Below are 12,549 nucleotides of genomic sequence, written 5' to 3'. Positions count from 1 at the left end.
TAAACCTGATGATTTTTTAAACTTGGGAAAATTAGTTTTTTTTATCTATTAAATAAATAAATAAATGAGTTTAGATTTCACGGTAACTTCTTCCCATTCCAAACTCATTTCATTACTGTTTTGCTCCTATTAATTATAGCGGGATGATTTCGATACATATCTTATAGCCTCCCTCTATCCCTCACAAAACTATTTTTTGAGGAAACTTCACACAGACAGCTCTATAATATTAAGTAAAGATTATAAACATTAAACAACACCTTGGTAGAAGTCCTTTATAAGACTGTACTGTGTTTAAAAACATTAAATAAATATCTATAAAAATAGTTTAGTTATAAAAGTTGTTGTGTATACCTGAAAATAAACGTATTTTAATTTATTGAAATGAAACGACTTTTACGGATTTTATCGCGGTTTAATTTTTGGTTTTAGTTCCCGACGTTTCGACACCTTTGCAGGTATCATGGTCACGGGCAGACTGAGATGGTGTTCGTCTTGACAGAAGATGTTGCTCGTTCTACCTTCATATTTTTAATTAATTATTAGATTTGATCAACCACAGATCCTCGCTAAAGAATCCAAATTCCTACCAAGGATGTTTCGCGAGGCTATTGAGATTAAAAAAAACACCCTAATTTCAATAGAGAAGATGGCTGGAAGATATCACCTACTTGGGACCCAATAATACAAAAACTCAAGGCTAAACCCAAGAGCAGCGCTGCAAGACATCACGACACAGTGAGCTCATACTGCGTAGGTCGGACCATAAATAATTAATTAAAAATATGAAGGTAGAACGAGCAACATCTTCTGTCAAGACGAACACCATCTCAGTCTGCCCGTGACCATGATACCTGCAAAGGTGTCGAAACGTCGGGAACTAAAACCAAAAATTAAACCGCGATAAAATCCGTAAAAGTCGTTTCATTTCAATGTCTAACATTCGCGTAAACCTAAGAAACCACTATGTATTTTAATTTAATTTAATTTAGGGCCGATTTTTCAATCGCCAGATAACTTTATTCGATGAATATATTTGACGTATTGACAGCTTTAGTATAGAAAATATGTCAAACGGCCATATTAATTCCTCAGATAAAAGTTATCTGACGATTGAAAAAATCGGGCCTTAATTAAACAAGAGTGAATACATGCCTTCTGAGCAGTTAAACACGACGCACTGTATAGCCAGAGACTTGGCCATGTCTTTGGTGGTCTCGGTCTTGCCGGTCCCCGCGGGCCCCGCCGGCGCGCCGCCCAGGTCCAGCTGCAGCGCACCCATGAGGCAGAGGTAGCATCTGTCCGTCAGCGGAGTTATCACCAGCACACCTATACGGCAAATTGGCTTCTTGAACTTTTTGGATATGGTCTATGGATATTGAATGCTTTACTTAAATATTTGGATTTTTTACTAAACTCAAATTATTAAATCCACTAGATTTAAAAAATCGAAGATGGTGAACTGAATGACAGTGGGGGCTACTAACGTCACTCGTCTGTTAAACTTGGATCATCATCATCTTTACAATCATCTGAATTTTTTGTTTTTAAAAGAAAAAAAAACGTGTTTGATATTATTTGGAAATGAAAATCTGTCTGACGGACTCATGTTTTTGCCAAATAAGAAATTCCAATAAGCCCTTTTTAGCAATTTCCTGAATTAATTTGTACCCAGTGAAGTGATTAATTGTACTATGTTTCAAGCATTTACTTACTCTTAGGTCTATAAAACGTTTTAGTAAAGTGTAATAATTACCAGCTGCACCCAAATATTCATGGCCGTACACGTAATAGGCGCTTGACATCCTCGCTACGCAGTTATCAATATCTTCCTCCCAATAATAACGAATCATCTTCAACCATTCAAAGTCGTTTCTATCAGAAAAGGAAATATTACATTCATCACAAAAAGAAAATTCAACTGTTCGAGTTCCAATTAAAAGACTTTGTCAACCGTCTGCTCAAAGGAGGAAGTTTTCAATTCGTCTTTTTATGTTTGTTACCTCAGAACTAACTCGTAATCGATTTTGTTGATTCTTTTTTAGCTTTATTATAAACAGCTGTCATTTTGTTCCATAAAAATAGAGTTTGGCTCAATCATTTTTATTTGATGTCAGTTGCATGTTCTTGTGGTTTTTTTTAATCTTTTTTTATTTACGGGCTTTTCTGTATATGTTCTTGTTGTTACAAATTATTATAATTACTTACGGTCGTTGCACATGCTTTTCCACCATATGCGTAATAGTATCTCTAGCGTGGACGTCTACAGTGATAAGGGCGCAAAGAACTTTCCTAAACAAAGGGTTGAGGTCTTGCCGAGTCAGTGCAGCTAGATCATTCAAGTCAGAAATACATTTCTTCTCATAATCCATGAGACCAGTGTCAATGCGTAGAGGTATCCCAAGGTCAAATATTTCGTGAACACCTTTAGCCCACATTATTTGGGAAACTGACAAAACTATCTGTAAATCGCATTAGCAATGTAATTAAATGATGAAAAAAGCTTACATTATGTAAGCTTACGATAACTTCAATAGAACCCAGCTGTAATAAGTTAATTTGAAGTCTAACAGCCCCAAAGAATCGGTTCATGTTTAACTGTGGAACTCTTCAAAACTTACCTGGTTAGGGTGCAGTTGAACCCATTCCACTCTGGGACGCACCATAAAGTCTTTTAGCGCATGTTTCATGCATCTTTTAACAGACGCAAACATGGCTTCCTCCACTTTCCCGAGCCAGTCCTCAACGTTTCCACGAGCCTTTAGCCCCTGTTAAATTTAAGCTTTAAGTTTAAACCTAGAAACTGCGAAAGTCTAACATAGGAAAGGCGAACTTTTAAAATTTCCGGACAAATTAAAGTTTTACCGGATAAGAGGATTTAATAATTAAACCTATTTCTAAAGTGGTTTATTTAAGAGGTGAGGACTTTTAGGTAAAAAAATATTGATGCCAAGTACAAAAAGTCATCGTGAATTGTACCTTGCCTAAATTAACTCTCTCGCCTTCAGGTGACAGCATGGCAACAATATCCGTTGTCAAGTCCTCTGGCTTCGCCTCCTTCGCCAGTTTTGCTTGCAACATATCTCTCGTATGAAAAGACATCTCCCGTTCAACCAGATAGCCTTCATCAGTCATTTCCATTTCAGTTTCAGGCAATTTCACGCCAAACTCCAATTTTGCAATCGCATCGAAACATTTGCGCAAGTGGGGTTGGACGGCGTGAGGATTACGTGTCTAAAATTGAAGATATTAAAGGAATATAATCAATATCATATCAAATCTTTTATTCCATATTTGTGTCTGGTTACATACCTGGGCCAAGATCTCCAAAAGTTCGTCATTGGATAAGAAGAAAAAGCGTGGGAATGCTACTCGCTTAGTTTCTAAATAAGCTTCAAGACACTTCATGATTTGATCAAGCATTTCATTGTTTCTTACAAACTCCTCGTATAATTTCGGTTGCGTTGCAGCTGGCATTGCCAAAGGTACCTTTCGAGATCAGTTTATATATTAGAAAGCTAGTCGACATCGCTTTGGAATAAAAACGAAAAGACTGTTCCAAACGCAACGGCAATCATATATATCAAGTAACATAACAATCTTAGATTTCTTTTTCTGAAACACCGAAATCTTCAGAAATCGTTTCAACATCATTTATATTCGCAAACTTACCTTAGCTAATTTGCGCATAATATCCTTCCAAGACTTGTCAACAATCGAGAAAAGTCTAGTTTCATTCGGCAATTGCCTCTGAATATCAGGTGCACTGAAAATAACCTCTAAATATATCCATGTTTGTTGACAAGCATGCCATTCTTCCTGTAAAATTAAGAAAATTTGTAGTCTGTTAAAATTTTGTAACATCGTAACATATCGTATCAATATCATCTACAATAAAAGATGTTATTTACCAAAGTTTTAGAAAACAGATCCAAGTTCTTTGCCCACTCTTCAACTCTGCTCTTGATGGGTCCACAATTCCTAGAGCTTAAGATTGTGCTAATATGTATATTACTCTCATCGACACATGTTTGAATTTCATCTAATCCACCCATCACGTATACGTCCTTTGCATCCTTGTGGTGTACCACCGGGAATTCCAGAGAAGCCCACATTTCCTCAACCTAAAAAATAGATGACTATGAGTAGATCGTGCTAACGCGGTATAAGAAAGTCATAAATGAGCTGAGGTCTTACCTTTTATATTCTAAAACGTCTTGTTTCATAATTATTTCGAAAATAGGGAAAGAAAGAGAAACTAAATACTTTATTCTGTCATACACCTTTCACTAATTTTGAGTAAAGTGATCAAACTGATAAATGATGGCATTTATCGTAAATTTAGAAGCTTAGTCAGTACAAAAGCATGCTTACTTTCTTCAATAAGGCTTCAAGCCCAGCTTCGGAGCTGGCTTGACCCGCCACCTCCATCAGCTCCTCAGCATGTTGGAATGCATGTAGCTCTTCGAAAACACGCAAAGTCAGCTCAGTTTCTGGTGTGAACCGCGTGTGCAGTATATCTTCAATCTTAACCCAGTGGCGGGGTTTCAAAGCTGGATTCCTAAGATACGACATCACAGGTAGCTGAAATCAAAGACTTGTGATCAGTACAACCATTTTTGCCTTGTCTAGATATTGAAAGATGATTTTCATTTTCATTACCTTTTCTTTAATAATATCGATAGTTGCTTTACATTTGGGTACAATCTTGTTGGCAGGTATACCCTTGTCAAGTTGATTGAAAATCTTGCCATAGTTGATAGTTGTTGTCTGTATCTCTTCAACGTCCAGTGTATTGAAGGGTGCTTCGAACCTTGAACGAATAATTTATTTAACAGACGTTTTAGTACGACCACGGTGCATGCATGATTTCTAATTTTGATATTATTCATATCTAAATTCCCGATTTACTATTATTAGGACTGTACAAAAATAGTTGGGTATTTTTTTTTATTCCTAGAAAAAGGCTTGCTCTACTTTTGCCTATAAATAATAAACATTGAAGCGAACACAGCCGTAGTAGTAGAAGTTGGCGTCAATAATTTTGATGATAAACAGATTACCATGAGTGGAATAAATCGCTCCATTCTTTAGACGATTTCCAAAGCATTTGTCTGAGTTTCACATCATTAACAGCTTCATCCAATTGTTCCAGCCTCGCGGGCGGTATCTGAAATATGTATTAGTAGGTATTTAGTAGGTCGCAAAGTTTCGCTTGCTCAGATTTCAACTTCATAAGTAAATAGTATCGGAGTGCAACTGTTGAGCGAATGTTTATTCTTACACAAAAAACTGCTGAAACCAATTTACAGCTTTAATACGTTAAATGAAAATAGAATCATCAAAATCGGTTCATACAGTCCGAAGTTCGGAAGTAAAAAAAAAAAAAAAGACCTCGTTCTTTTGGAAGTAGGTTGAAATGTCACATATTGAGACATTTTGGGATCATGAGGAACGTTTGCTTGCGGTATGTCAATTTCGGATTATAACTCAATCTGGGTTTAAAAATAGATTTCCTTCACGATTAGGTGGAGAAAAGTCTTATTCATACTTTTCTCTATTAAGCTTGAACTTACGATCGTGCATAAACATCCTTGTATTTAACCTCAAAAATTTAATCTATCTAAGCTCACCTTAAATATTTTCTGCCATTCTCGTATTTGTTTCTCCCTTAGAGAACAAGCATGGAGTTTCTCCTGCAATTCTGCCAATGCTTCTAATACTTTGTCCATATCCGACTTTTCATCATAAAGCCAGGGTTGCTTAAATCGAAAGTATATTTTTATTAAGTTTTAAGGTTAAATTAACGTAGCTTTAAGTTAAGTTTTCTTCTTACTTCGATAGTGTGAAAAGTTTGGACTACAACTAGGTTTGTTCCATGAAGCGTTTAGGTACCGTTTATCACGATACCAATTTAAATATTAATAGGGAAAATTTAAATGACTCGATTAGCCGAGGACTAGTCCTTAGGCGTTGTAAAAGATTACTTTTTTAATTTCGTCATTTGTATAAAAAAAATGTAGAAGTCTCCCATACACACAACTACGATTTTAGTCACGTCATATTGTAATGTTAAATTCTCTTATATTATTTAGTTTTTTTTCTTAATATCCATTGCGGTATCATAAGGGTTGCATTTTCATATTTGAGAATAACGTTTCTTAGGTATTATACATACTGCGACTTCGTCCCTTAGCTTGTTGACATCCAACATGAGTCCCATAATATCTTTGCCAATCTGGCTCGCAAACAGTCCGGCGAGTTTGCTTCGCGTTTCTAGTCTCGCATCGACATTTGTTCGTAGAGTTCCCAACGCCACGCTCAATCCTAGCGGGATGACAAATGTTGACTCAATAATTCAATTCAGGTCAATATACGGTAGAGAATTGTACAAAGTAGATTGTATTGGCTTAAAAATGTAGGTCGAAACAATAAATGTTATGAAAGCAAAGGGCTGTGACCCTCGAGACTTCAGTAAAGTTAATTTAACAAAACTAGATTTTTCAGTTGGTACAATCATAAGTTCAGTATTTATTTTTACCTTTTCTGTTTTGCAATCCATGAATTTTCTTAAAAATTTATATAAAACCTCATTCAAAGCAGTATAAACTTAAAGAAAAGCATAAAATATGTTTAACGTAAAAACTTAGTTCCTGCAGGTGATACTCGTAGCCCTTGATCCATATCATTTGAAGCATTTTGTACGAAATGTACAAATTATATAAAGTTATCATTTAGCAACAGTATACGTGAAAAACGTCGCCTTAATTTAGACTTTAGATTACGTAAATCAAGGGCCCCTGTAATACATAGGTACTATCACTACTACCCAGTACCCACATACCTAAATAGTCAGTCATATCGTCAGGCGATATCGGGATGTTATATTCTCCCATAAGATCATAAAGCTCTCGAAGATACTCTAATCTCTCCTCAAGGAACGCCACTCGGGCCTCGAGCCCGTCCATCATGAAATTATACGCGACCAGTTCAGCGGCCGTCTCTGGTTCCCTGACGATATCATCATTAATATTCTCAATTCCGTTGACGATTTCTTCAATACAGTTGTGTCCGATTCTGCGGAATTGATAATGTTAATTTAGATTTACCCATTGGATGACATTATTTTTATAAGTATCATATTCTACTATAATATCAATATTCTACTTGAAACTTGAAACGTGTGAAACTTACTCGGGAGTAACACTAGCCACGACATCGAAAAGTTTCCTCGGTTGCGGTCTAAAGATCTCTTGGAATGGACTCAAGCACAAGAACATCAAACCCAAAGGTTGATAGCTCACGACTTCTTCAATCGATTCCATTTGTTTTACAAACGTCTCACACATCTTCTTAAAAGCAATCACGTCTCGTTCATCTTTAATTAGATTTATGTCCATCGCACAGGAATCTCGGAAATTATCAGCAAAGTCTTGGTAACGATGCAAGAATCGCCGAACGGACTCGTAACCAAATTTGATTGCATAGGGTATGTATACTATGTCATCTAGCATTTGCTTGTCTTGGTTCATTAGGAAATAAAGGTTTGGCGATACGCCAGCGGACCAGTCAACAGGTTTGCCCATTATAGTAGGCTGCACAAATATTTGTAGCGTTTCATCGTTCAAGAAGTTGTGGAATGTCCGTACGTACTCCTCCCAATAGTTGGTTATTTTTTCCAAGTAGCTGGATATTACTTTCTCACTAGGATTAAGTGTCATTTGACCAGATACCTTAACGTAAACGTCGACTTGGAATAATGGCCACTGTAGTAAAAAATTGACATTCGGTTTTATTATTTTTAATACGGCAAAAACAGAACTGACTTCGAATAAAAAATACTGTGCCAATATCAATTAAAGTAATTGGATAAGTTAGTACCTTGCATGTGTCAATAGGTCTCGGTACATGCTCAAGAATCTCATCCACTACTGAATCGTCGAGCTCTTCAGGGGGAGGAGTGTAACCGATGTGAATCCGCAGCATGTTTGCCATCATACTGTTAGACCGCTTTGTCAATCGATACAACATGTAGTTCGTCATATAATCCCCAAGTTTGATGAAGCTGTGGATTCAGTAAAGTATACTAAGAACTAAGACTTTAGAAAAATATAGAGGTTAATGTGGGCCAAAGGAAAATAGTCGGATCATAATCATGTAATAATGTAATCGTTGTTGTAGTAAATACATGTTTCCTCTTATTTTTAACTAATTTTGTTATATTGTGATTTTCATATGACATTCCTGCTTTTTTTTGTTAAAATTATCATACAAATATGTACATGTAGGTGGAAGAAAAAAAGAGACGTATGTTTCTTCATTGCATTCACTCATTTGACAATATAATAAATTAGTTTTTTCTTCAATGTTAAACATGCGAAGTATATGTATATTATTTATATTTTTATGTATATCTTCAACGTTTCCTTCCCTTTTCCCACCATAAATCGGTATGACTATCGTGGGATGAACTAGAATAGATAGTTGTCAGTTGGTATTATTGTTATCCGTAAGTCAAGTGTAACTTTTTCCTATTACTTATTTGGCCGAGCGAAGGGCGGTAATGGTGCTTAGCAACGGCATTATTATTTCATTGGTCACGTATCGATCGGAAAAACACGTTACAAATTTGAACTGCAAAATATTTTATACACAGGGTTGGGCACAGGAGTTTTCTCGTAAAGCGAAGATTTTGGGGGATTTGTTCAGTATCAGATGCCAATATTTGGAATTCTGGATTCCTCACGATGTTTATGTCACTGATTATCAGTGTCTTAGAGAATGAAAAGGATTTTTTTTTGAAAACGTGACCCAAAATAGGCAATGTACTAATGTACTTTGCCTGACTTGGGTTCGAACCTGCATCTCGTCTATACAGATACATACATAGAAATACAAGGCCACCGCGACAGCACATACACCAAAAATGACTCATTTTCTGAAAAGCTTTTGTTTTTCATTGAAGAACAAAATAGTCTGTTGACCACGTTTAACTTACCACGCCAATCGTTCACAATACTTCCTCTTGTTTGCTTTCTCCGTGTAAGACATACCACCAGTGGGTTTACCTCTAATAATTTGAAACGGTGGTATATTCCTGTCGTCGTACACAAAGCCTTGTTGGTACAGAGCGCTGTGACAAGCTTGGGTAATCACGTCAAGTACTACCGTGCGATATTCAATCAGTTTCTCCCTTACATACTCGACACGTTTCATCTGAAATACACCCATGTCTTATTTTTTAGGCAGATCATTAACCTCCCTTAGATATCTAATACACGTAGATATACAGGGTCTGTATCTTCGTTTAAGAAATATTTTGCGTACCTGAACTTCGATGAAGTAAAAGAATGCTGTATCCATATCTCGGCTCAGATCGGCAAATGTTTTCATGTACATTTCGCAGCACATCGCCTGCATACTAAGCAAAGCTTTCCCCAGGACTGGTGTCAAAATAAACAGGTTCTTAGCCAGCTTATTACGTAGTTTAGTGTATTTCCTAAACATTATAGATTTCTTCCAGACATAAAAAGCTTTCCAATATCTATATAGCTTGAAAAATTTAATCTGGAAACAATTATTTACAGTTTTTAAGTCGAGATAATATGACAATTATATATTTTTTAGAGAAATGCCGTATACTTACATCAGTTAGTTTAACAAAGATGGTGTATTCCTGTTCCCAAGCTGGAAGTTTAGTGAAGACCATTTCGTTTGAGTAGTGAGTGACGCCGCAGGGGCTGATAGTGAAAAAGTTTCTCTTGTCGATGTTCTCATACGGTACGACTCTAAATAAAATAAGAAGAAGTGTATTCAAAAATGTGTGGAAAATATTTGTCATTTTTTTTGTGTTACATGGTACCTAATTTCCCACTGAAAACTTACAAAACCGTTATCTGTGGTTATAATATTAAACAGAATTGATGTCATACTTACTGGAGATAATACGGAGTGAAATAAACATTCTGAGGATGGACAGCATAAATCATGTAGAGGAATCCACACGATGGGTCTGCTCTTACGGAGTTAATTACATCTTTTTGTGATGCTACCTCTGGTTTTATTTTCAGAGGGTCTGTCGTTACGTACTCTTTGACTTCCAAGCTTACTTTAGACTCTTGTATATGAAGTTTTCGTTTCTTTTTTGGACCTAGGGACAAGGAGCGACATACGATTGTTTTCTTCCATAAAGAACATTTCCACAAACTTGAACTACCTTCCGATGAGCGAAGAGCAAAGAAGTTAGCATATTTTGCTATGGAATCTTTCGATCTTATGCAATAATTCACACATCGCCTTCTAATCTCAAATTTAGTAAAACTTGCGTTATGAATACCAGACAACTGATAATCATACTTATACCATTACTCTTCTTAATCATCACCCAACGATTGTCTTATAGGAATCGGACCCACGACCTCTGATATAACAGTCAGGGACACTAACCATTACGACCGAATCATAATCCGATTAAAAAAAAATGAATACTGTGCTCGTATTTTACCTCACTAATTAACCTTTTTAAGTAGGATCTAAACTTAAGATTCTAGTGGGCCTCCATTAGCTGAATTGATTATTCGCCTGAAGTAAGAAAAGGTATTTTACTAAAAAGTGTCTAAAGAACTTACAAACAACTTCCTGTTCTATGGGCTCTAAGGTGCCTGGCTTTCTTTCCTTTTTAAATCTATTTTCTTGAGCAGCAGCAAAACCAGTCTAAAATAATAAAAACAAACTATTAAAGTGATCACTTCTGTACCTAAGTATAATTATAATCCATTCGGTAGGTACTAAAATAAAAGGTAAACAATATCGGTGTGTCTTTATGTATTAAAAAATAGATCACTACTAAAGACCGATGTAGAATAACAACATTACTAAAACGCTCTAAAAATCAGCTGTTTATTTATTTTGTATTTGTTTCTATAAAGAGGCTCACAAAGATCGTTTACCTTTTTTAAGTTGTACTATTAAAACAAAGGAGTATAGGGGCCTACCGCCACTTCTTAAAGTAAAGAAGTGACGGTTGTGCTTGAGGACGCGAAACTGCACGATAGACGAGGTAAACCAGAATTATGTCTAGGGCTGTAAGTAATGGCGGTATGGCCTTACTCCTTAGTATTATACTATTGTAAAAATAGTCACCAATGGTTCCGGTTCTTTTTTCACGTATTCAATCTTTTCCAACAACTTCTTGTGAGGTAAATGAAAGGGTATGTCTTTCTGTTTCCTGAAATTGGAAAAATTATTTTTCAAGCTACGAATCTTTATTTAATGTGATGTGAAAACGTTTCTTTTATTCACATACGAATCTATAGTTACAACTTTTAATACAAAACATTAACAACGTTGATATTTTTATTATTCAACCGATGAATTAATACGTATCACAATCGATCGAAAACGACTAAGCTACCGAATCGCTAAAGGACCGGATTGTGAAAGAATGTTCAGGAAAAATATAATAACTCAAATTCTTTAAATTTCATTGCCTAAGAAATATTTATCAACGTAACGATCTAAAATTCTTTTCTTTGGTATGGGAATGATGGTGGGGATGACTCCTTTTTGTGTTGAGCGGAGGGTAGCGTAAGGCTTTTAATGACTTAAATGCAAAATTTTCGGACAGTCCCGCTGCCCCGGTAGACATCCCAATCTAATGGTCTCCACGGAGCTTGTCGGACATGCTGTCTGGCACAGACCTGGTCCTGATCGGACAGTGAGCTACCCATCACCCCCACACCGTCCGTAAGCTCGCGCCTCCGCTGGCTGGGAGTCATCACGTTACTCCTGGCTGTTGGCATGATCAAGAGCAGGACCCTTAAGGCCGACGCGCGACGTTCAACAATGCGTCCTTCTTTCAAACGGCTGTTAGACTTCCAATAATTAAGAATTTAGACTAACGTTAAACTTTGTTAGCTCTATTACTATATACCCACGGTAACTGAAAAGCCAATCACCATTAACATCATTACGATGATCGGCATTTCATCAAGTCTATGAGCGGCCGTGCCGTTACGCAATACATTTTCATTCTCGGTTACCTATAGTTATATGATTGTATGATGAATAGATTTACCTGTCTCACCCCTATCTAAAAATTATTAAGGTATTAATTTGCTTGCATTAGCTTAGCCCGTAATTACTTTTGTAATGTTTATGAAGAGTCAACTTGCTGTAGACGTTGTTAACAAGCTGCTTGAATATATTGTGAGAAAAAAATGTGGAATATTACCTTACAATATTTATGGGTACTGGCTTTGTATTTCTCTGCAGCGTTTCTATCGCTGCCAACGTTGTAGATACCGTTCTACGCCTCATATAAGTCTCATCTATTTCAGCCATGACTGAAAGCTATAAAATATGACTTCTTTATAGAAAATTAATTAAAATGTACTTTAGCACGTACCGCGTCGTGCCGTTAGTCAACAACGGTCGTCAACATTTTGTTTATTTCTATGGAAACGAAACCGATTTTTTATTTTTCGGTGACAAATGGTTGGATAGAGTTACCTCTGTAAGTTCGTGAAATTCGAGAAGGTTAAGGTTTTA

General features: G+C 36.3%; 1 protein-coding gene across 1 annotated transcript in view; it reads right to left on the bottom strand.

The window, feature by feature from the left end:
- The window catches only part of LOC113495978 (dynein heavy chain 6, axonemal), a 58,930-nt gene extending 46,505 nt beyond the window's left edge, over window positions 1-12,425 (bottom strand). The window contains exons 1-23 of the mRNA XM_026875006.1: window positions 12,233-12,425; window positions 11,143-11,227; window positions 10,629-10,713; window positions 9,937-10,150; window positions 9,647-9,788; window positions 9,328-9,567; window positions 8,999-9,216; window positions 7,882-8,065; window positions 7,195-7,766; window positions 6,845-7,077; window positions 6,179-6,327; window positions 5,634-5,762; window positions 5,064-5,170; window positions 4,663-4,813; window positions 4,375-4,584; window positions 3,912-4,124; window positions 3,673-3,819; window positions 3,313-3,489; window positions 2,980-3,234; window positions 2,622-2,768; window positions 2,209-2,462; window positions 1,757-1,875; window positions 1,156-1,329 (exon numbers count right to left, since the gene is read on the bottom strand). Of these exons, the coding sequence (XP_026730807.1) occupies window positions 1,156-1,329; window positions 1,757-1,875; window positions 2,209-2,462; window positions 2,622-2,768; window positions 2,980-3,234; window positions 3,313-3,489; window positions 3,673-3,819; window positions 3,912-4,124; window positions 4,375-4,584; window positions 4,663-4,813; window positions 5,064-5,170; window positions 5,634-5,762; window positions 6,179-6,327; window positions 6,845-7,077; window positions 7,195-7,766; window positions 7,882-8,065; window positions 8,999-9,216; window positions 9,328-9,567; window positions 9,647-9,788; window positions 9,937-10,150; window positions 10,629-10,713; window positions 11,143-11,227; window positions 12,233-12,342 (4,315 nt within the window). The 5' untranslated portion in view covers window positions 12,343-12,425. The remainder of the gene's footprint in view (window positions 1-1,155; window positions 1,330-1,756; window positions 1,876-2,208; window positions 2,463-2,621; window positions 2,769-2,979; window positions 3,235-3,312; window positions 3,490-3,672; window positions 3,820-3,911; window positions 4,125-4,374; window positions 4,585-4,662; window positions 4,814-5,063; window positions 5,171-5,633; window positions 5,763-6,178; window positions 6,328-6,844; window positions 7,078-7,194; window positions 7,767-7,881; window positions 8,066-8,998; window positions 9,217-9,327; window positions 9,568-9,646; window positions 9,789-9,936; window positions 10,151-10,628; window positions 10,714-11,142; window positions 11,228-12,232) is intronic.
- Window positions 12,426-12,549: the final 124 nt, after the last annotated feature.

Source organism: Trichoplusia ni, chromosome 7 (genome assembly GCF_003590095.1).
Source record: "Trichoplusia ni isolate ovarian cell line Hi5 chromosome 7, tn1, whole genome shotgun sequence".
Lineage (NCBI taxonomy): Eukaryota > Metazoa > Arthropoda > Insecta > Lepidoptera > Noctuidae > Trichoplusia > Trichoplusia ni.
The sequence above is the reverse complement of the archived record's forward strand: the minus strand, read 5'-3'. Positions and strand labels throughout refer to the sequence as shown.